Source organism: Rhinatrema bivittatum, chromosome 10 (assembly GCF_901001135.1).
Source record: "Rhinatrema bivittatum chromosome 10, aRhiBiv1.1, whole genome shotgun sequence".
Lineage (NCBI taxonomy): Eukaryota > Metazoa > Chordata > Amphibia > Gymnophiona > Rhinatrematidae > Rhinatrema > Rhinatrema bivittatum.
This window is the reverse complement of record NC_042624.1, coordinates 18,327,519-18,352,743: the sequence shown is the minus strand read 5'-3', so window position 1 is coordinate 18,352,743 and position 25,225 is coordinate 18,327,519. Positions and strand designations below refer to the sequence as shown.

General features: G+C 42.4%; 1 protein-coding gene across 1 annotated transcript in view; it reads right to left on the bottom strand.

The window, feature by feature from the left end:
* Positions 1–25,225, bottom strand: part of RGS5 (regulator of G protein signaling 5) — a 270,300-nt gene that overhangs the window by 156,484 nt on the left and 88,591 nt on the right. Inside the window, exon 2 of the mRNA XM_029617532.1 lies at positions 12,321–12,431. Within this exon, the coding sequence (XP_029473392.1) occupies positions 12,321–12,431 (111 nt within the window). The remainder of the gene's footprint in view (positions 1–12,320; positions 12,432–25,225) is intronic.

Below are 25,225 nucleotides of genomic sequence, written 5' to 3'. Positions count from 1 at the left end.
TATTTTGATATTTTGTGAAAAATAAAAATTACAGTTGGTTTTATATTGTTTGATATATCATTCTATGTATTGATACTATACAATCATAGCACTGACTCTCAGGACTCAAATAATAGCAGCAATGTAAATACTGTACCAGGCCCTAGAACTGGAGTAGCAGAGCAAGCCAGACTCCTACAAATCCCTAGACAGAAACTAGACGCTAGCAGAAATACTGCACATCAGTCACACACAGATCAAATTTTACTTAAGACAGAAATAAGGAACTGAAAATTAGAAACAGAAACATGCAGACAAAACCAAAATAGAAAGCCTAAAGAAAGAGCAAAATCTAAAAATATAAGAAATACATATTCCTAAAGATGGCATCTAAATTGCTAAAAATGCAAAATAATTTTTTTTTACCTTTGTTATCTGATCCATTTATTTTTCTAATTGGTTGGTCCCAATCTCTTTTTTCCATTTTCCACTCGTTAGTCTTTTCCTAATTTTTTTTTTACATCATCTCTCTTCTCTATCTTTTTCTTCTCCTATCTTCTTCCCTTTCTCCTTCATGCATGCACAGGTTCATGCTTTCCCTCACATTCTCCCTCACATACACACTAAGTTCTCACTATGACATACTCCCCCCACACACAAGCTCTTACTCTCACATGCTCTCTTACACACACCAACTCTCACTCTTACAAACTCTCCCACACATACAAACAAGCTCTCACATTCTCTCCCACACACACATGTTCTCACATGCTCTCACTCTCACATGCGCTCACTTTTTCTCTTCCACACACATACACACACACACAAATACAGAATCCCACTCTCATTTATACACATACTCAGGCTCTCCCTTTCACACACTCGGCATTATTTATGTGAATCAAAATGTGCTTGGCGAAAGCATCACACCACAGAATCTCTTGAAATCTTTAAAAAACTACTATATGAATACAAACATTATGTATTAAAAAAAAAAAAAGACCTACTGCTCAAAGCAGATTTGTGCAATAGGTTTCAATTCTAAAGCCCTATTTAAAATTGCTAAAAAAAATTACCAATAATCCAACCACCTCTAAGAATAAACAAATTGGCCTTTCCTGTTCAATTAGTGGTGTTAAGATGCTATCTAAATATCCATGACAAAAATGTTGTATTTGTTTGATTTGTTTGCCATTCCCTTCCTAATAATTCCTAACATTCTGTTTGCTTTTTTGACAACCATAGCACACTGAGCCAATGATTTAAATGTAATATCAACTATGATGCCCAGATCTTTTTTCTGGGTGGTAACTCCTAAAATGTAACCTAACATTGCGTAGCTATGGCATGGGTTGTTTTTCCCTATATGCATCAACTTGCACTACTCCACATTAAATTTCATCTGCTATTTGGAAGCCCAATCTTCCAGCCTCGCAAGGTCCTCCTGCAATTTATCACAATCCACTTGTGATTTAACTACTCTGAATATTTTTGTGTCATCTGCAAATTTGATCAAATCACTCATTGCACTTCTTTCCAGATCATTTATAAATATATTTAAAAGCACTTGTCCAAGTACAGATCCCTGAGGCACTCCACTCTTTACCTTTTTCCACTGTAAAAACAAACTATTTAATCCTCCTCTGTTTCCTATCTTCTAACTAGTTTGCAATCCATAAAAGCCTCATATCCCATGACTTTTTAGTTTTCTTAGAAGTCTCATGAGGGACTTTGTCAAATGTCTTGTGAAAATCCAAATATACCACATCCACTGGTTCCATTTATCCACATTCTTATTTACCTAAAAAAAAACTTCTGAAAATCCCCAATTTCAAGTTAATCCATCTGCAACAAACTCAAAAGTGAGCTCTATCGGTAATTGGCCCAATGCTATGGGATATGCTCCCAGATGATCTAAAAATTATTCAAGATGTCAAAATGTTCAGGAAGAACTTGAGGGTTTACTGTTCATAGAAGCATTTAACTAATCCATGGGTTTTAACTAAGCATTTTTATTGTTATTTTTTGTTTTTACTGTTTTACTTTGTTTTCTGCTTTTATTGTAATCTGCTTAGAATGATTCAAACAGGTGGAATATACATATTTTTTTTAATAAATAATGATGTGAGCCCTTGGACTGTGGCATGGTTGATGCAGCCTAGTCGGTGAATCCACTAGGCTCACACCAACAGTGGTGGACTCACTCATACAGGAACTGGAGCTTTATCTATATCAGCCCTGTTCCCCACAAGTTGAGCACTTGGATTCCAGGGGCCGGCAGAGCTTAAGCAAAAGTCCCATAAGGAGCGATCAGATGGAGTGGAGAGCAGGGCAGTGGTCAGGACTGGCAATGAGTAGATGGTATCCAGGTCCAGTCCAAGGGTCAGGGCAGGCAGAGATCAGGAACGAGCTCAAAATCCAAAGCAGAGGTGAAACTCAGGGAATCAAGCCAGGACAACAAGACAGATAAGAGAAGACAGAGAAAAAAAGACAAGGCAGGGCAGACTGGACAAGACACAGAGAGACCAGGCACGGCAGGAGTAAGGCAAGGAGGCAAGACAAGGAAGCAAGTCACGAAGGCAAGCCACATGAACAGCAAGACAAGTCACAGGAACAGAAACAGGAATAGCAAGACAAGGCACAGGGACAGGAATAGCAAGACAAGGCACAGGGACAGGAACAGGAATAGCAAAATAAGGCTCAGGGGCAGGGACAGGAATAGCAAGACAAGGCACAGGGACAGGAACAGGAATAGTGAGACAAGGCACAAGAACAGGAGCAGGAATAGTGAGGCAAGGAACAGGAAGTAGCAACACGCACTGAAAGGCAGGAGGACCTGTTGCTGAGGCATCTGCTAGGAACGCAGTTGGGGATTAAATTCTCATCCTCCGAATGAGTAATATCCTAGAGATCCCATCATCTGAGGGTTACCAGTGCTTCAACTGGGTGATGCATCAAGCCGCTTTAGTGCTCTAATATTTTATACTAGCCGTTAAGCCCGTAACAACGGGCTACATTTAAAAATTGTTTTCGGTCCATTTCCTTCCCACTCATCCTCCTTCCCACTCCCTCCCCCTCATTCTCCTTCCCCCTCATTCTCCCTTCTACCTCCCCTCCCCATTCTCCCTCCCCTCCCCATTCTCCCTCCCACCTCTATTCTCCCTCCCACTCCCTCTCACCTTCCTCCTCTAGTCTCCCTCCCTCTCACCTTCCCCCCTCCCCTCAGTCACTCCCCTCCCCTCACTCTCTCCTCCCCTCAGTCACTCCCCCTCTCTCAATCCCCTCCCCTTTCAGCACATCCACAACCCCTTCCTTCGGATGGCACAGACAGAAGATCTCCAGGAGGGGTCCCTCCCTCGCACGTGCCACTGCCGCTACTGCTCCTCGCCACCGCTCCTCACTGCCGCCACCGCTACTGCTCCTCCCAGCGCCATTTTTTTTTCAGGCACGCTCCGCTCTGACCGACGTGCTCGCCCGCGCATGCGCGGTAGAGCTGCTCTCTACTGCGCATTTGCGGCACGCGGTCAGGGCTCCTTTATCTAGTAGATAGCATAGATCATGCAATATATGCAATATTTTGCATGTCCCCACCTAGATATTCTCTTCTATTACAATGACCTTCTTTGTTGCAACTTCCATGCATGAATAATACAAATGCATGCAAATAAGGTAATTGCTAGTCAATTCTATGAAAATAGTTTATCCCGGCTGACTGAGAAGGTGGTAAGCCATGAAATAACACCTCTTATCTGTAATACATTAGATGTGAGGCAGGAGGCCCAGGACCCTAATGCAGGTTCCAAGGCCTCTACCGTACATTTATAGCAGAAGAAAAAAAAAGGCATGACAAACAGAGAGGTAGAGCCTCAATCCAGGGCCGCCAGATGAGGTGGCCCTAACTCCCTCAAAGTGTACCCTTGCACCCAGCCTGGTCGGCACCATTTTCCAAAATGGCATTGAACTGTCCTTGCCCCAGCCATGTGGAGGGGAGTGGGTATGGGCAGGTGGGGCTGGGACACTATCTTTGACTTGAGAGTGTGTGGGGGGGGGGGGCTGGGTCACTTTTAAGGGGTGGGAAAGGGGGAGTCACTCTTGGTCACTTGGGGGCAGGGGGAGGAGGGTCATGACTATCAAGGGGCCCTGAGTATCACTTGGGGGGGGGGGGTGGAAGAAGAGGGCCATGGAATCACTTGAGGGTGCGGGAGGGGGCTATGAGTGTCACTTGGAGGGTGGAGGGTTTTGATGGGAAGGGGGTCTTGGACTAGAGCCTCTTTTTTATTGGTGGAATTTGGGGGGGGGGGGGGACATCGCTGCATTGGTACATTTTTACAAATTTGCTTTTTGAGAGTGTCAGGGCTGCCTTGATCGGCTTTTATTTTTTGGGCCAACAGCCCTCTAAAGCGATGGTGATCCTGTGAGGTTGGGGCCACCATCGCATTAAAGGGCCACTTGCTGTGTTCTTTTGTGCTGCGGTGTTTGGCCGTGACACAAAAGAATGCACTATACAGCTGCAACACTTTTTTGGGTGAGGGGCCCACTATTGTGTTTACACCCCCTTGAGATAGTGGGACCCCTCCTGCGATAAAACATTGTGGCTTAGTGCATCCAGGGGCAAGATAGGTAAAAACTGTAAAATAGTTAACTCTCATCAATTACAAGATTGCTAAATTTCTTGCCTTCCCTTGTTACAGGAAGTTTTATGATGGAAAGGTTGAGCACTTATCCTATTAAATGATCAATGTGCCCTTATGATAAAAGCCCAATTGGAGAAGAGGATGGTGGTCAGGATGGTGGTCAACGTGTGCCTACAAACCACGCAGTACACGCATTCACTCCGGCACAAATCCAAATACTCTGAGTAATATTGATAAGTATTTATTGCTGATTTGTGCAACTATTTTCAGGCTCAAATTTCCATACCATGTGATATATGCAAACTTAGTGCTTTTCTAACTGCCCAGGTTCCTGCCATTACCCTCTTATGAAATGAGGTATTCTGTACCGAGGCAAATGGTCCAAGGCCCCTTGAGATGCCTCTCAGATATTGGGGTCTCCTCTCCTCTGTGTAATCTGTTCCTCCTCTGGTCTCATCAGGGGCAGCTCAAGACAATCTGCTGCCTGAGACAAGGGATGAGATGGCCGCCCCCCCCCCCCCCCCGACCCCCAAAGCACGGCAAGGCACAGGTCAAATCAGTGAGAGGGCAAATGGGGGGACCCTCCTGAAGCCTGGCATTTTGGGTGATTTGAAATGCAGGGGAAGGGGGGAGGCAGGGTAAGGTTTCCCAGAAGAGTGGCAGAGAGTATCAATTATAATATTTCTGTCACACTCCCAGGTACCCTACCACCTGCTACTTACCTTTCCCCAGCATCTGCCCTGGGGAAATAGGAGATGGGTGAATGGTGAGGGTCTGTTTATGGTGTACTTTCTCAGGGCCAGTGCAAGGGAATTAGGAGCCCTAGGCAAACCTTACAAAACTAACAACTTACTAACAAAAAGAAAAAATATTTTAAAACAGATGACATATAGTACATGAAATAATTAAAAACTCAATTTTTTTAAAATTCCCAAACACCAATAAAATATTTCAAAATAGAAACACATCAAACAACACTGAATAATTAAAATTAATAAAGATAAAAAATAGTCCCCATTCTCCATACCTGCGAACCTTTGGTTTCCTTTCACCTTGAGATTGTTGTGGATTTGTGAGAGAGGGTGTGGGGATGCACAAATTCATATTCAAACCCTTTCTAAACAAATACACCCTCACATGCTCCCTCCTTCTCATACATGTTCTCTCACACATTCCTTCTCTCTCTTATTTCCACACAAGCTATCGCACACATGTTCTTGCACGCGCACACACACACACACATACACAAATACACTTCCTCATGCCAATGCCTCTCTCCAGTTTTCTCTTCTTCCACCACCAGCAACTCTACCAGGGCCTTTCTCTCGCCTTTATTTCTTAAGCTGCTGGCCCTCTCTCTCTATCCTTTCTTTCTTTCTTTGGCTATGGGGTCCCATCTCACCCTGCCTCCATATTCCAGGTGTGAGACCCCAACCCTTCCCTTTTATTCATACTTCCTCTTTCCCTTTCCTTCCACTCCACACCCTTCATTTTGCTCCATCCATCTCATTCACTCCCCCTCTCACACCACCTTTCATTGACTCCTTTCCCCTCCCATCCACTTCACTCACCGCTTTCTTTCTTCCTTCCCCTCTCATGTCTCCCTCTACTCTCTCATCCCAACCCCTCCTCTCCTTTCCCTTTCTCGGTTGCATGGTCCAGCCAGGAATTCTTTGGTGTGGCCTTGCTTCCCAGTCAGTGGCTGTGCTCTTGCAGTGCCCCATTGTTCTTTATTTATGAATGAGGTTTGACCTCCCAATTGCACACCCGGTAGTGGTTTGCCTGATCCTTCCCCTTTCTTCCCTCATTAACCCACAGTATCTTACCCTTCCCACTTACAACCTTTTCCTTTTTCCTTCCATCCCCTCTCGCCTTTCCTTTCCTTCCCCTCTCACCCTCAGCCACAACCCCTTCCCTATCCCTCAGACCTCCTCCACTCACTCTTCTTCCTGGGAACCTTTGCTCTGCTGGCAGAAGGTTGAATCCCAGCCAGCGTGCTATTTTTCTTTTTGCTGGTGGGGCTTGGGAACCCCCACCGGTGCATCATCAAATAGCACAACTGCACCCACATGGAACTCTCTGCTTGCTGGGCAGTCAATAAATCTCACCATCCTCGTCCTGCCAGTAGGGGTGGGAACCTCACCAGTACATCCCTAAACCATGCCGTCCTCTTATTGATGCTGGGGGCTGGGAGCCTCACTGGCAAATCGATAACCACGCCATCCTCTTACTACCAGTGGAGATGGGAACCTCACCAGTACATCGCTAAACCATGCTATTTTCTTACTACCGGTAGGGGTGGGAACCTCAATGGCACATCAATAAACCATGCCTCTCATTTCCTGCCAAGAGGAGAGAATTGGGAGTTCCATGTTCCTCTACTTGCAACACTGTGCAGGACTTTTACTTATTTTAGGCTGGGAAATGAGGCGGTCACCGCAGAGCTGTTTTGGAGGGGGCCACATTCTGCTGCTCCAAGATTTTGGTACCTAAGGTGACTGATTCACCCTGCCTCTTGGTAGAACCATCCCTGAGTCTCATATATGTTGGGGCTGAGTTTTATGATTATTTTATTTATTTATTTATTTATTTATTTATTTATAACTTTTATATACCGGCATTCGTAAAAAAAAACATCATGTCGGTTTACAGACAACTGAGAAAGGAAATTACAATGATAGATGGAGGAAGGATAGGAAGTTAAAAGGTGACAACTTTACTGTAGAACCAACGGGCACCACAGTTATTAAATGAGATTACATGTGGTTAACCAGGTTGGACATAAATTAATTATATACAAGAGGCGACAGAGTGGGGGGTAGCGCGGGGTGGGGGATGAAGCGCATAGGGGAGGCGGGGTGGGGTAGGAACTGTACAAGGGGGCAGGTGGTGGCGATGGGAAGGAGAGGTGGTGACTGAATATCAGGAAGCCATAAAATGGATGGGGTGGTGAGGGAGGGAGGGTGTGTAGGGGGGCGGGGGGACACTGTACTAGGGAGAGGGAAATAATGAGTGTTGATTAGCGCTTGGGATGGAAAAATTACATGTAGATTAGTAGATAGGAATTTAAGATAAGCTCCTGAAGAATGTCCTATTTGTCTACTATAAGCCTCTCATATGGACATTTCCATTCTGGCTTACCACATAAGCCTCTCAGCATGCATGGAATAATGGACATTTAAAACTGTAAACAGATAAGGTTTCTGCAATGGGCACACTATGGATAAAATGGACATTTAAAAGAACAATGGACATTTAAATATATACATTAACCAAACCTTAAAAAATACTAAAATAAGTTGTAATGATGAAGGCCCAGAGACTTTTCCAGCATGTGGGAGCCTTTTGCTGGAAGGAATATTTCAAAATATTTAAAATTCAGAGCTGTGACATTTTCAGCTGCAATGGAGGGTGAATTGTTACTGACAAGCTTCATGGAACCTGGAAGACTGAGAACATGATTGGAGGTGAGCCTAGAAGGTTCAATATTGCCAAACAGGGGCGGACTGGCCTATCGGGGGATCAGGCATCCCCCGATGGGCCGATCGCTCTAGTCATGTGGTCTGCCAAGCGAGGCCATGATAGAGCCGTGCTCGGCAGACCACGTGGTATCTCCTGGGCTGGCCTGGGTGGCGAATCCCCGGGCCGGTCGTCATCGGGAATCCGCCATTATTCATTAAGCTGAAACTGCAAAGAGAAAATATATTTACATTTTTACATGTTATTAAATTTATGAGTTGCCTATCACAGTGAAGGTCTAGGTGATTTACAGAGGGTACATGCATAAAAGAATTAATAAAATATCACGATAAAAAAATTATGACAATAAAAAAGGAACACAATAAAAGTACATTCTTAAAACATGAAGAAGAAAGTCAGATTAAAAAAGAAAATTAAAAATAAGCAAGTTTAAACTAAAATGTTTTTAAAAGAGTTCTACAAATTTTGACAGAATCACATTGTCGAATTTCTAAAGGAAATTAATTCCAAAATTCCGGGCCCGCCACAGAAAACGAACAATCACGCATGATGTGTAAGCGTGCAAATTTTGGCAAAGGAACTTCTAAGAGGCCTTGCTGTGAAGAGTGCAAGGACCGGGTTAGTTGATAAAATTTCAATATTGCATTTGCCCAAGGGCATGAATCATTGTTGATGAGCTTGTAAATAGTCATACCAAGTTTAAATGTAATTCTTTCAGGGATGGATAACCAGTGTAGATCAATCAGAGTAGATGTCATGTGATATGAATGCTTTATGCCTGATATGAGTCTTACTGCTGAATTTAAGAGTAATTGGATGGGCCATAGAGTAGAATAGAGGAGACTGATAATACTCTGGATTTAAATAGTTAAATAAGGATTAAAACAATTAAATGCTGAAATTAATGAAACAGTTTTGCCCAAGAGAAAGGAATGTATTTGTCTTTATGAGCAGGCAAAACAATCCATGGTAGTAGTTTGTAGGAGAGCTGTCTCCAGCTCAAGGCCTAGTATACAAGATAACAATACTTTTACGTCATTAGTTTAGGTAAAGGTTCAGTAATGCCGTGAGTAATTCTCCTCTCCAAGAAGGGAGGGGGGGGGGGGGGGGCATCCCATAGCACACTGTCAACGAAATTCTGTACATAAGACTGAAATGTGTAACTTAGAATTTGAGAAGGCTGTGAAACATCACTATTAGTTGCTCTAAGTCCCTCCCAGGAAAACTATCTTTCCTGTTAATTCTTCTTTTGCCTATTCTTGACTTTTCTATAATAAATAGTATTATTGACACTGTGAGTGTTTTCTATAACAAGGTAATACATTAAGATTTTTAAAAGGTTAATTAAAACTGAAGTGCCAGCATTCTCTTTGAACTCTCTGCTAAGGCAGATAAAGATCTTGAAATCCCTAGTTGCAGCCCAGGTAAATGAACAAGACCAATATAGAGAATATTGCAATAATCGATTGTTGGAAATACTGAGGCCTGAAGAACAGTTTGGAATTCTGAAGGAAATTAAAGCTTTTTAAGACCAGAATATTGTATTCTATGTATGGATAACAAGAAGAGAAGGCATATTCATTGGGGGTATTCAGTTAGGAAAGGCCTCATATCCAGAGCCTTCTACCACCCCTTTCATATCTTATCCCTATAACCTAATTTTGTAAACCGTTATGATGGCGTTATTTTGACGTTTCCGAATGACTGTATATAAAACTCATTAAATAAATAAATAAATAAATAAATAAATAAATAAATAAATTGAAAAAATCAACAAATATGTGATAATGTAAAAGACCATTTTGGTCTCTTTTGACCCAAATAACCTAGCTGCCCTAACATTTAAAGGGTGTGGCTTCATGTTCAGATTCAACCAATGAGCTGAGAGACATTCAATCTTACTATTTGATTGCAAAAACACCATAAAAGAACTGAGGTTGAGACCAAAATTTTGGCATCTGCCCCAACTCAAAACAATCAGGGCAAAAAACCAATGCCAGTCGAATGCCAGTCGAATGCCAGTCGAACTTCGGCAAGAAGAATGCATAAAAACCTTCAAATGGAATCTTAAGACCTGGCTTTTCACTAAAGCATACACCTAATTTCCTCTTCTCCCAACTTCTCCTTTCTTTTTTCCGTTAACCTATACTCTCCGCCACCTTCCCCTCCTTCCACTTCCCCCACCCCTCCCCACCCCTCCCCTCTTCCCCCTCATCTCATCCCAATTTCCCCCTAATTAATTTTTTATGTTATCTCCTCTTAATGTACATTTTGTATATAATTGCTAATCCTGTTTATAGTTTTTAGTGTTAAATTCCCCATTATATCTCCCTTCCTCAATTATTCTTATGTTAACTCGTTATAACTGTTCGATGTAAAGCGCTACCCCAGGCGTCAGTTTGCGTTACACTGTGAACCGATGTGATATCATTGATGAATGTCGGTATATAAAAATTTTAAATAAATAAATAAATAAAAAAACCAAGGCGTCCAATTAGCTCAATGCACGCGACTTGTGCATACGAACAGATCTTGGGTGATGACCAAACAGCCAGCTCCAGCCCAAAGCAGATATAATCAGCTAGGCCGAAGATATGAGCAGAAGGAGACAGGCCTGACCATGCAGAAGTGGGCCTTAGACCTTCAAGGAGGCATGCAGAGGCAACATGGACTCCTGGCCATGTTGCAAGATATTTCACTTTGGGAGCAGTAAGAAGGGAATTGTGGGCAATTAGAAAGCACTATTTGCATATATCGTATGGTATGGGAAATTGAACATAGAATAAAATACATATCAGCAATAAATTACATTATATACATTATTTCTGAATCTTTGAATTTGTGCAAGAGTGTGTGAAAAGTGCCAGAGTAAATGTGTGCTGCCCACAGTAGGCACATATTGCTCGCCATTCTATTATCTAATTGGGCTTTTACCAAAAGTGCACATTGATCATATAATAGAATAAATGCCCAATCTTTTAATCATAAAACTTCCCATAACACCCTCTCTATCTGGAGACTCACTTCTCTCTCAGTCATATCCTGACATTTTGCTAGATTTGATTAATTGTTCAATGCACTTGCATTGAATACATTAGCACATCTGTATTCCTGATTCCCAGAATAGTGTCTCACTGGATTAGCACCTAAGAACTAAGCCCACCACACCAGGAGTTTCTTTTTCCCAGTTGTTGAAATGGGATTAAAATTCCTTTTCTGTGATTGTAATCTTAAACTCTGACCATATCTGGGTATTTACTGGTAGGGTGGAATTTACTGGATGATAATCATAGATTGGAACATGGAAGATCTGCAAAACATGGGGCGGGGTGAAGAATGAAAAAATCCCTGAGTTTTTATAGGCAGCGACTCCAGCATTGCTCTATTCTTCAACAGCAAGAGGAAATGTGGTAAAAAGGATTTGCATTCACAAAAAACCGGAGAGTAGCTTGCTTGTTGTGGCGGTTACTACCCCAAACCAAATAAGTCTGTCACTTCACTTTCAATGCATATCCAGCATAGCGCTCTGCTTCAACAACAGGGGGGAAAGAGGGAAAAGAGGATTTATATTTAGGCAACAACCAACAAGGGCTGAATTACATAGTCTGGGTAAACAAATAATTATGGGTGTAGCTTGCTTGTTACAGCGATTACTACCCCGAATCAATTAAGCCTGATACTTCACTTGGAATACATATCCAGTGCAACTCACTGCTTCAATGGCAGGGGGGAATAAAGAAAAGAGGAATTATATTCAGACAACAACCTACAAGGACTGAATGGCACCGGCTGGGTAAACAAATAAGCATGGGGAGTAGCTTGCTTATTGCAGCAGTTACTACCCCTAACCAATTAAGCTAGATACTTCACTTAGATGCAGCTCCAGCATTGCTCTCTACATCAATGGCGGGGGTGGAAGATAACTAGAACCAAAAAGTTACTAATAAGGGCCAAGAGTATCAGATAAGTATGAGAAAAAAAAACCTGAAAGCTTGCTGGACAGGCTGGATGGGCTGTTTGGTCTTCTTCTGCCGTCATTTCTATGTTTCTAACTCTATTCCTTTACATGGAGCCATCCTTAGATTACCCACAATAACTCATGGATCATTCATAGAATTCCAAAATAACCTGCACTTTTTATCAATCCAACCTGTCTATCTCATGCCCTCACTGTTAATTGTAAGTAGTTGTTCATTTGGACAGAACCTAAGAGAATTCATTACGTACTTCTGGAGCTTGATTGGCTTCTCATACTTCTCTGGGTATGGGATGATGAGGTCGATAGCATTCTCAGGCTTCTGGAGGAGGGTGCCTAGCTTGGTCTTAATCTCCTTTGCTCTGGGGAGAAAAAGAAAGAAAAGTATTTAGCGCACAGTGTGAGAACAAATCTAAATTTTTATCCTGGGAACAGAGCTTGGGTATGTCCTATCTTGCAACCCATGCAGGAAAACACTGAATACTTCTTTCTTAAAGCAGGTCGCTATTTAAAGAATGTCTATTTTCTCAAGAACAAATAACAATAATAATTTCAGAAAAATGCTACAAATACATACAAGAGGGTCATTTTCAAAGCCATTTGCATGAGTAAAAAGAGTGTGCTAGCTGTGGAAATGGACTTTTTGAACATTCCTCCCCTGTGTATGCCACAACATGCAGGACTTTACCTGCAGTGAGTGGAAGCATTCATGGGAGCTGGGATTGGGGAAGAGTTTGCACAGAAATACACATTTTTCAATTCCTAAAACTATGCACGTTTTTTCTCGGCAAAGCGATCTGCACAACTTAGCAGGTGTAAATGCATATGGGAGAATTTTAAAAGTGAATTCTATCCTATTCGTGTATATTATCAATTCTGTTTTCAACAGAGCTACAGCATAATAATGCATATTTTAGCCCAGTCACAAGTCACTTACATATGTGGTTAATAAGCTGAAATATCATGCATGCACTTCCATAATCTCAACTGATGGAGAAAGGACATGCATTCATAGCAGCATATATATTTTTGAAAATGAAATATATGGGTGTAGCTGCCAAACATGCCTCTGAAATGTCTCCCAGAATGTCTTCTTTCTATTCAGACAAAATTATGCATACTTAGATACAAAATCCACTTATTAGGATATGGCTGATTTAGGACCTTTGCACTAAGCTCAGGACAAAATATTGTTTTGCTTGTGTGAGCTAAATATTTAGCATGTCACTTAATAACCTATGCCCTAAGTTTTAGCTTACACCCACAAATAATTGTCTTCAGTGCAACCAAATATGATTACCATACATGCTAACTGAAAGTGGAACATACACACGATGAATCGTAAAATCCCTCATGCTAACCAGTCCACTGATAGGGTGATTTAGCCAGTTAGTATGGTGGATTTCATCTTCCCCCAACAAGATGCTCCCCTCAAGAAGATCTGATCTTCCTCCTCCCCCCCCCCCCCCCCAAAGATCTAAGACCTAAGCCCTCCAATCAGGCATCCAATACCCTATATCAAGAGACCATCTCATATTGACTTCCCCTAACACAAGGCCTCACTTCCCAACATCAAGCTTCCCGACATGAAGACTCAACCCCTCATGAAGGCTGTTCTTCCTTATGTGAAACCCTAATTCCCCTCAAACCTCCCTCACATTCTGTAAGAATGAATCTCTTACTATTCTGGAGGGTCCTGATCTTCACTGGTAGAAGGAATGTGAGATTCCTCCTGTTAGCATCGCTTCAGCTGTTGAATAGAACCATCTGACTGAGCCATTCCTGCATTGCATTTTTTTTTTCACAGCCGCTAAACAGCCTTTACTTACATGCCAAACTTTAGGTCATAGGCCTCTTAAAAGAGTTAACTTATCATCCATGCAAAAGGCCCCTAAATCTATGAAAAATGTATCCGTTTAGGCTGTGATAAAATGGTTACCAAGAATGCTGATAACAAACCAAGCATCTCTGTGACTTTGCAGGCCATTTCTCGTCTTGTAAAGTAACATGAAATGAAAGGTTAACAACAAAATAATAAAGTGAGATGTTTTTATTGAACTAACTTATTACATTTCTTGACTAGCTTTTGGGAGCTATTATTCCCTTTCACATATCAGAATGGAGTGAGCAAACAATGACATTATCATAAAATATATGTGACATAAAAGTTATTCCAGTTATAGTGAAAAGGGAGAAATGGTTTGGGGAGGTGAGGGAGGAAGAGTTAATGGATAATTACAAGGTGACAGTTTCAGAAATGGTTAAGAAACCAAAGTGATTGCTAAGTCCTTTTTTTTACATTTCCAAGGTGTCTGATCATTTTAACTTCATAAGTCTTACATTTTGGATTGTTTTAAACTATCCTCTTAAATATCTTAATCCTAAGGTTATTGGTGCAGTGCTGACCATTGTGTCGATGAGCTTATGATCAAAATAATTAAGGAAGAATTTTAAACGATCCAAGATTATAAGAGTTTTGAGGTTAATGAGGGTAATTTTCAAGCTGCAAGCATAGCGGTAAAGTCTGTGCGTATTTTCAAAGGGAGCCTGCGCGTCAGTTCTCTTAGAAAATCCTTGCACTGGCATAAAGCTGCCCATCCTCTTTGGAAGGCGTAACTTATACATGTGTACACATGAGTAGACCTTTTACAGCCTGAATGCTTCTCCTCAGTCATCTAAAAGGGCACGTGAAATCAAACTGCACACACCAAGCTCTAAGACTGACCTGAGCTCATGTGCATATAACTGAAAGAGCTTTGAAAATTATCCCTAAAATGATCAGACACTTCAAAACGGACAAGAAAGGACTCAAAGGTCACAATTTCTTAATTCATTAGACTCCAGAAAATGACACTGCCTGTCACCTTCTGATCCCCCATCAAACTCCTGTCACACCCAATCCCCCATTTCCCCTTCACATTATCCCTGGAATTTATTTTATGTCACTTATGTTTTTGGCTAAGGTCATCTTTTGCTCATTCATTTCTGACATGAGGAACAAAATGTTAGCTCCTGAAAGCCTGTGAAGAATTTAAGTTAATCCAGTCATAAACTATCACTATTTTTTTATTTTCTGTTTTTGTTACCCTTTATTTCTATGTATTCAAGTGGACTAACTTGGCAACCACATTACTTCATTGTAAAATAATTGCATTACTATGTTGGTCTATGTTTTAATTTTGCATTGATAGAAATTGATAGCATTTTCCCCTATAACCTGCATGTGATGTACTATAGATTCCACTTTAGACCTATACAAAATAGGCAGAGTTTTTCCCACATCTCTCTCTCTCTCTCTCTTCCAGGCCTTGTTTGTTCAGTTTATCATTTTATTTTGTCTTAGCTACCACATTGCCAGCCTAAGGGAAATGACTCTGTGCCCTTCTCCCATCACACTTCATCAAACAGACAGGGAAAGTTTCCAATAGTGTCTGAGTGCAGCTATGTTCGGGACTGGATCATACAAATAACATCTGTAATCTGAGATTCCCCACATAAAATATGTATGTCTTTGGACAGACTAGTCATGTGGTTGACCCAGACAAGAATTGGCTAAATGCATTTCAAGTGTATACTTTATTGCCTTCTTTTCTGACCTTCCCCTTCTCCCACCCACCAACAGTCCTTCCCAGGGGATAGGAGTTAAGACATTTTTCAAACTCTGCCTTGCCTGGATTAACATCTGCAGAAAGGACTATAGCCAAAAAGTAATTTTTCTGCCTTAGTGACAGAGTGATGTATTACGTCAGTGCTCGTTAGAAGTCACTGCACTAAAATGAAGTCCAAGTAAGTGTAACCCCTTTTTGGCGGGGGCAAGCCTGGATTTTGCCTGGGGCAGCAAAAATCTGGGGGGGGGGGGGGGGGGGGCAGCAGGCCCACATAAGATTTGCTCTCTCCCAGCTGTGCTGAAACTCACTCATCAGAGAACAACCTACTGCTTCCTACTGAAGCCCCCTCCCTCCCCCCAGTGCAGAGAACTAGACGGGAGGGGTGAGGCTGTCAGAGACAGAGCAAAGGCAAACTGCTCTATTCCCTGTTCCATCCTATCTCCTCCTGGTCTCTACAGGGAACAGGAAGAAAAAGGTGAGGCCACAGTAGGCAGCAGCGAGTAAAGTAAAGCCACTCTGCTCCCTAATCCTGCCCCCCCCCCCAACTCTCCTCTTGTTATTTAGAGACATGAAGGGAGCAGGTAAGCCTGAAGCAGATAAAGAGCAAAAAAACCTGTGCCTTATTCAAGTCCAATTTCAATTGTGCAAGTCACTTAGCAAGCATAAAACTGTTTAGACAAGTTCAGTAATGAACACGTGAATACCTCATACAAAACAGCAACTTGAATGTATACCTCTGCCCCTACATCGCCCTTTTTTCCCTGTTCACATTTATGTGTGAACCTGCAGGTACGCACGCACTATTGAGGTTTATAAAAGAGAATATGCACATGTACATGCAACCTACACTCATCTATATAAATAAAAATGTTAAATAGTTTGGACATAATCGCTAATCTCAGAAACCACTGAACCGATTGCTTTCAAATTTGGACACAATCTTCATTTCGCATACAGGAAGGTTCTTCTGTACTTACATTACAGATATGTCACACCTGTGACAGGTAAAATAGGTTTAAAATTTTTTTCCAGAAAACAGCAACATCTGCTGGACGTAAGCGCCATCTGTTACACCTTACACTAACACACGCTACACTAATCATTTCGCCAGTCCAGGTCCACGTTTCACTTCCATTTTAACACATTCGCGCACTTTTTTCGCCGGAAGATAACTATTTCCTTTACAGATAAAATACACCCACCACCCCCCTCACACCTCCCACACACATGCCAAATTTATTTACTTCCCACAGCCTCCCAACACACACAAAACCACCCTCCTCACCCCCCCACATACATGCCAAATTTATTTACTTCCCAGGCCCTCACAACACACACAAAACCTGACAGAAATCCAGGAGGCTCCAGCCGGGGGCCAGGACCGGTCCGGGACACATCTCCTGCACTACGGCCGTCGACTGCCAGCAATCAACATGGCGCCGATGGCCCTTTCCCTTACTTTGCCACTCAGGGACACCAATGGCGGCAGTAGCCCATGTGACATAGTAAGGGCGAGGGCCCATCGGCGCCATTTTCAGGACCGGCAGCTGGCGGCCCTTTGCCCTTACTATGTCAGAGGACCTACTACTGCCATTGCTCCACCCCACTGACATAGTAAGGGCAAAGGGCCATCGGAACCCGTTTCAGTGCTCGCAGCCAACGGACCAACGCCAATACTTCGCTCCCGGACTGCTCCTGAACGCCCGCTCCACCGACTGACATTTTTATCAGGTCTGGAGGGTGGGGGGTGGTAATGAATTTATTGCGAACATCTTGGGGAGGGGTCATGAGGGGGAGGCAGGTTTCATTCATTTGGCAACTCTGGGGGGGGCAGGGGTGGGCTACTGTTTTTCGCAGGGCTGGGGGAGGGGGGGCAGGAGAGTGTGGGGTGGTTAGTTTAAGAGAACTTTTCTCATACAGTTGTTTTTTGGGGGAAGGGGGAGGTTCACACACAAATATATACACTAAACTTGCACGATCTCGGGAACGCACCAAAATAGCCCTCCCCAGACCACAAAACAAATTTGGGAGTGAAAATTTGGTTAGGCACTCCCCTATTTGGCTACATAACGCGCACAGACGCCCAGGGACAGACTACATGTAGCACCAACAATTTTAATTTCCCAGGTCTTGGGAGGGGGCAGGAGGGTGGGGGGTTATTATTTGATTTAAAGGGTTGGGATTGGATTTTTTTGGGGGGTTCCCACAGAAATAGAAAGACAAAAGTTTTCTGATCTGAAGGGTAGGCAGTAGGCGGGGGGAAGTGACAGTGAGGCGAGGGAGAATGAGGGGGGATGAGTGTAAGGGGAGGGAGAATGAGGGGAGAGGTGAATGTGAGGGGAGAGAGTTGGAGTGGGGACAGGGGAGGGAAGGGGGGTTGAGTGACCAAGGGGGAGGAGGATGAGTGACTGAGGAAAATGAGCAAGGGGAAGGGGGAGGGAGGGAAAAGAACCTGACTCTGCCACTGCAACGCGTGGCCGGGTACCGCTAGTATAGAATAAGTTTTGTGTGCAACCCCTGTGCAATTCTTTGAAAATCCCCTCCAAAATGTTCAGTTTTATCGTAAAATCCCTTAACTAGTTTTTTAGATGCTGCACAGGAGGCAAATAGTCAAGAGCAAGTTAATTTTGGAGGAACAACAGAAATAAAAACATGGTGAAGCTGTGAAGCAAACAAAGAAACAGGATTTTAAAAGTTCCTGACATTGTACTTTTGCATTTCAAAGAAAACATCTACATTTCAGTTCTGCTGGCTGGCATCTTACTAAGAGCTTGGTGTGAGGAAATGAAGGTTTTGTCCCCCTCCTCAGAATTAACTGCTTGCATGTTTTCATGGTGTGAACTCTTAAAGTGAGAGGAACTGCTAAATGCCTCATCAGTAGAGACAGGAAATCTTTGTAGTAGGCAGGTCCTGTGTGCTAGGACTCAGGAAACCATAAACCTTGATGAGAGAGAACATTCCTGATCACAGAGCAACTCAGGAGATGAGATGTCACATACTGCTTCCTAGAAAGATTCCCCTCCCTTCTCCCAGTGCTGATAATCAACATGAAAAAGAAAGTCCAGAGCTCCCTTCAGGCTAAATTAGCCAGTATCCATTCCAGGTTTGATTATTCTTGATCAGCCTGTTTTTAGTGCAACCAAGTTACCCCTTTTCTAGAGTCATTACATTGGGTCCCTATCTGTTCCTGCATACAGTTCACGGCGCTCCTCCACATCTTCAAGTGTCCTTGCTCTGCAGTTCCTCACTACCTCACCTTTCTCATCCGCCTCTATTTCTTTATTTAAACTGCATTTATATTTCACCAAACCATGAAAAGTTCTCAGCAAGGCACAACATAAAAAGTAATATACAATAAAATACAATCAATACAAAGGGAACAATATAAAATCTAGTGAAATGAAACAACTAAATAAAAATTAAGAAAGCTAATCTCAACTGGCAGGAATAGAAGAGGCCCTTATAGAAAATCTCCATTCTTCTCTCTACCTTTCTTCTCCATTGCCCATGCCCAACTGCATGCTTTCCACATTGCTGTACCATATGCCTAGAACACCATATTCACATTCTATCTAAAACCCAGCAGTCAGTATTCAAAGGCTTCTACTGTAGCTGGCTAAATAAGGACTTAACTGGCTAGATTGAATCCTCTGAAAATTGAGCAGGCTAAATTTTATATATCACCCTAACTCTGTCCTCAGGCCTGCCCAGAATTTGACTGGCTAAATTTATCTTCCTAGTGCAGGGGTTGCCAACTCCGGTCCTCAAGAGCCACAAACAGGCCTGGGTTTCAAAATATCCACAATAAAAATGTAAGAGATAGATTTGCATATACTGTCTCCATTGTATGCAGATCTGTCTCATGCATATTCATTGGGGATATCCTGAAAACCTGGCCTGTTTGTGGCTCTCAAGGACCGGAATTGGCCACCCCTGCACTAGGAAGATAAATTTAGCCAGTCAAATCCAGGGCAGGCCTAAGGACAGAGTTAGGGTGGGAGGAGAAAGTTAGGGGGCTAGGCAGCACTAGTCACCTATCTTGAACAGACAAATCTAGGCACTGCAAAAGCAGGCCTAAATCTAGCTGGCCAGTTCTCCTTTCTCTCCAGCCTCCAAGATAAAGTTAGTTAAGAGGCTGCCAGATCACCCAGGTTCTCCTCTCCATCCTGCCAGAAATAAATTTTGTACCAGAGGCTGCCAGCTTCCCCCCACCCTGTGGGATCCTCCATCTTTCTACATCTCAAAAATATCCAACCCAACCATTCTGACCCCATCCTACCAGCAAGAGGATCAACTCTCCCCTCCTGGCTGGCTCAGCATCTCTGCTTGCTCTGACAACTAAGCCAGTAGCAGCTGCTAGCCAAGATGTTGGATCAACCAGGAACGCTGAGTTGACAAAAGAGGATAGCGAGTCCTCCAGCCAATGTTCCCTCTAATTTCTGACATGCTATGGGGCGGATTTTCAGCGCCCTGCTCGCCTAAATCCGCCCAAAACCGGGCGGATTTAGGCGAGCAGGGCCCTGCGCGCCGGTAAGCCTATTTTACATAGGCCTACCGGCGCGCGCAGACCCCGGGACTCGCGTACGTCCCGGGGTTTTCGGAGGGGGGCGTGTCGGGGGCGTGTCGGGGGCGGGCCCGGTCGACGCGGCGTTTCGGGGGCGTGTCGTCCGCGTTTTGGGGGCGGGTACGGGGCATGGCTACGGCCCGGGGGCGTGGCCGCGCCCTCCGTACCCGCCCCCAGGTCGCGGCCCGGCGCGCAGCAGGCCCGCTGGCGCGCGGGGATTTACGTCTCCCTCCGGGAGGCGTAAATCCCCCGACAACGGTAAGGGGGGGGTGTAGACAGGGCCGGGTGGGTGGGTTAGGTAGGGGAAGGGAGGGTAAGGTGAGGGGAGGGCAAAGGAAAGTTCCCTCCGAGGCCGCTCCGATTTCGGAGCGGCCTTGGAGGGAACGGGGGGAGGCAGCGCGGCTCGGCGCGCGCAGGCTATACAAAATCGATAGCCTTGCGCGCGCCGATCCAGGATTTTAGTGGATACGCGCGGCTCCGCGCGTATGTACTAAAATCCAGCGTACTTTTGCTTGAGTCTGATGCGCAAGCAAAAGTAGGCTGTTCGCGCGCCTCTTAAAATCTACCCCTATGTGCGCAAAACATTTGTTGCGTGCAACTTTTCCGAAAATTAACTTAATGTTGTGCATCCAAACTTACAACTCAGCCTACTGGAGTTAAAAAAGAAGTGAAGACCAAGTGAAATGTTAGCATGTTTATATACTTCTTAACTAAAGAGGCTACTAAGGTATAGCAAGTAGAAAGCGTAACAGTTTATTTTGTTTTATACCATATATACTGGGCAACTGCACCTCATAACTCAGTTCACAACTTCATAGTCCATAATATTTACATATTTTCCCTGCGGTCTTTAACATTTGTCCATTCGTTATAGATTGTCAAGATCTATATTTCCACCATCTAGTTGATAGTTCTTCACACGCATGATCATATCCAAATGCTCCGTCTGTAACCGATTCCGCGATTTGGTTTTCGTAGCATTCATAGTCTACGCTGGATGCCATGAATGTTCCTCCAATATCCATCAACACAGTGAGGTCTTTGAATTGTTCATTTTGAGTTACAAACGACAACATAGATGACAAATTTGAAACAACTTTGTCTTTGATTTGCTCAGCAATAACGAATTTGAAGTTGTTGTATTGATCAACTACTGTTAACTCCTCAGTACTCCTGTACTTCTTCTTCTGGAAACCTTTCATCCAGATGGACACACAAGAGATGGATAAATGTGATCAGTGAGCTTGTGTCGACTACACTATTGTTTGGTACCTGTAATAGTGCTTTAACTGACTCCACTGAGGTGAGCTTGTTAGATATTGACTTCTGATCTTGTTCAGTTTGCTTCGAGCTAGATGGTGAGCTTCTAGAGTTGTTAAACCCTTCTTCTGAAGAAGAAGAGACAATGAAGTCAAATCTGATAGAACATCATTCAGAATTTCCAGAGCTACCCTAAACTCAGAAGTGCTCAGCTTCTTGAAACAGTATTTGGCAACTGGGTCTTTTCCCCGCTCTTCCTCGAAAATATTGTAACAAAACAGCATAGTTTTGAACTATAACTTGCACAACAAAATGCCCCAACAGCCATCGCACTTCATTTAAAGGTCTGAATGCCACTGAATCATGCTCTGAGGCATCAACGATTTCTTGAAATTTAACTTTTTTTGAAATAGATCTACTAAACATCGAGTACACAGTTCTGATAAGAGTTTCAATGTCTTGCATCAGTTTGACTTCTTTCCATGTATCAGTTATTCCTAAATCTTCACGATGTGCTATACACTGTTGCTGAGTTAGATGTGGGATTTCTTTTCTCAACTGTGCTGCTACTCCATTTTTTCTTCCTAACATAAAAGAGGCTCCATCCGATGTAAACATAACCATCTTCCTTAAATCAAGCTTGTTTACTGTATAAAAGAGTTTGATGGCAGATACGATTAAAGCAGCATCGCAATGTTCTAATCGCAAAATGCCACCAAACGATACTTTGTAATCCAAAGCATTATTAGGCTGATACTTAAAGTAAAGTATTAAGCATTTGGTCAAAGTTATGTCAGTGCTTTCATCAATGGTTAAAGTGTGGAACAATGCCGAAGAAATTTCTTGCATTATATCATTTTGAACAACGCTGTTGATGACTTCAAGAAATTCAAATGTGTAATTTTTACTACTCCAACTATCTGGCAGCTTTACAAATTTGGCCATGTGTTCATTTATATCTGTAACAGCCAGCATAGAGGAGTTCAATTTGATGGCTAGCAAGACGCTGTCAATCAGGACCTTTATCTCATCTGGATTTGAACGCTTCCATTCTACAACGATTTGCCTCCTTTGCTTTTCTTCTGGAGTCTCTAGTAACAGGTTCTTCAACCCACTGTGAAATAGTGGATTCATATTTTCCAATTTTGTTACACTGTCAATGTGAGATTTACTTACTAGATGTCTTTTGAGGAAATTCAGTTTCCAGACCTCGTTCCAACTTTTACCTGAAAAAAATCTCCTACAGGTTACACTTCAACGCAGATCAGACAAATGACTCCTTTATCTTCATCATACGAAAAACTTTAACGCAGGGCTACACAAGTTAGGACATGCGACTTCACGGTATTAGTTTCAGCAGTCTCATCTAGCCATTCGGATTTAAATGATGTAGCTGTTCTCTTGCGTTTAACACCTTTACTCATTTCGGTTTTTATGCGTTTAAATCTTATTATCTTAATTGTAAGTAACTTAAATATTAGCAACTTATTTAAATTTAACCAGTTGACATTATCTTTTTCTAATGTTCTTTATAAATGATTTATATTACCACATGGCGTCATATACACTCACACAAATATATAAGAGAAAAGCACACAATTTTATTATCTCAAATTTTTAAACAATTTTGGAAATGTGTCCTAAAATACATACACTCACACACACTCATTCATACTCTAAAAACATTACACCAAATACAAGGGAATAGTATGCCTCTTGGCCCAAAGGCCTATACATCAATGTTTTTCATTAGCCCAATACAAAATCATATGCATGAACTCTCTGTGGTTTTAACCACTTACAACTCTATACCTGGCTTTCGCCTATTTTTCATGCTGGAACATGATTATGTAGTAACATACACCACCTTTCATGTATCTTCAATGCTTCTTCGGCTTCATTTGGCTAACTTCCCTGTCTTGGTCTCTTCACCTCTAGGCAACCTTCCTTCATAGTATTAACTGCATGTTGTTACTATGGTTTGACCCCAACAAGCGGCCCCTGTTTCACAACCATCTGCTTCCTCAGGGGGATGACAACCACTGAGAAAACAAACCTGAATTTAGTCACCTTATAAAATGTAATATCTTAGACACATTTACCTTAAAGAATATCTGAAAAAATCTTTACCAAAAAGTGTTTATAATTCAATTTGTTCCCAGGCTGTCCACAATATCAGGTATGCCACCAAATATGTCTTAATTCTCCCAAAACCTACAAATATCTGGACACTGGAGATTGTATCTTCACTATAAATTTTCAAAAGCCTAAAACGGTAAGCACACAAAACACACAGACTAAGCATAAATCTCCATAAGGCCATACTATATCTCAACACACAAAACAATGCCAATTCCATTCCCCCTACTTCAAACCCTTACCATACCTGCAAGACAGCATCCAAAACACCATTTCTCATAAGCAACATCCACTTCTAAATGTTTCCAACTCGGCTTGATCAGAACGCCCAACTTCACCAAAAGTCGCTGTAAACACTGCCGCATCGCACTTTACTTTTAAAGCATGTTTCAAATGACCATCGCCCTACTGCGCTGAGCCACACAACTCAACGTCCCCTACATAGGACGCAATGCTATGACGCCATCACGTGTTACTAGAGTTCAAAACAAACAAAAAATAACAAACAATTTATTCTCGATAAACCACTCATGCAATCACCCTTTTCTAATCACAAACCACCATTCAACCACACACAACGCTCAATAAACTACTCATACAAACACCCTCTTCTAATCACATACCCCCATTCAAACACTCACAACACATCCCTAACTCCTATAGACATGATAATGAAACCAATGCGTTCCCAATGTCTAATGCATCACCATGTAATTGGTGGCATGCCCATTGACAACATTCCAAACAAACTAATACTCATATAACTTCACATGACCACTCAATTTTCCCCAATCCACCAAACAACCAACTTTACTTTCACAACCACACATACATCAACCAATCAACCTATTACAAGGGTGAATCCCCCAAGTAATAACTTAATATTCCCCACTATACATACCTATATCTCACATGAACAATAACCAAACACAATCTTACCCTATTTGTTACCAAATCAAACAAAAAAACACTATAGATGAAGCATCGATGAAGCATGAATAAAGCATAGGTGAAGCTTATTCTATCAAACGTTTTCACAAAAAGGCTATCCACTCTATCTCAACATTTCACCCATGGGGTATCAAGGTCTGCCATTCAAAAATGTATTTCTGCTCCCACTGGGTTAAAAGACATTGTGTTTGTTAAAAGTACAGCATAGAAAGAAAATTTCAAGAATTGTTTGTACGCTTCCTTATACATCCAAAACCACAGCTATAAAACAAAGTATATTGAAACATTGGACTGTGTTATCATCTTTATCAGGTTTTACTGATCGACCTATTTTTGCTAACAAAAAGGGTAAAAATTTAAGGGATAGGTTGAAAAGAAGAGTGGTTCCAATGACAGATACTCGTCCTTGTGGCCAATTTCAATGTGGCCATTGTTCAGTTTGTTCTAATGTGTTACAGATTCAACAATATCAGTTTAAACCTAATGTACGTCCATATATATTACCTGGATATTTTTCTTGTTCATCTGAAAAGGTTGTTTATGCTATAATCTGTCCATGTGCATTGGTATATGTTGGCCATACTAATAGAACTATAAGACAAAGAATAGTGGAGCACAAGAGTTGTGTATGTAC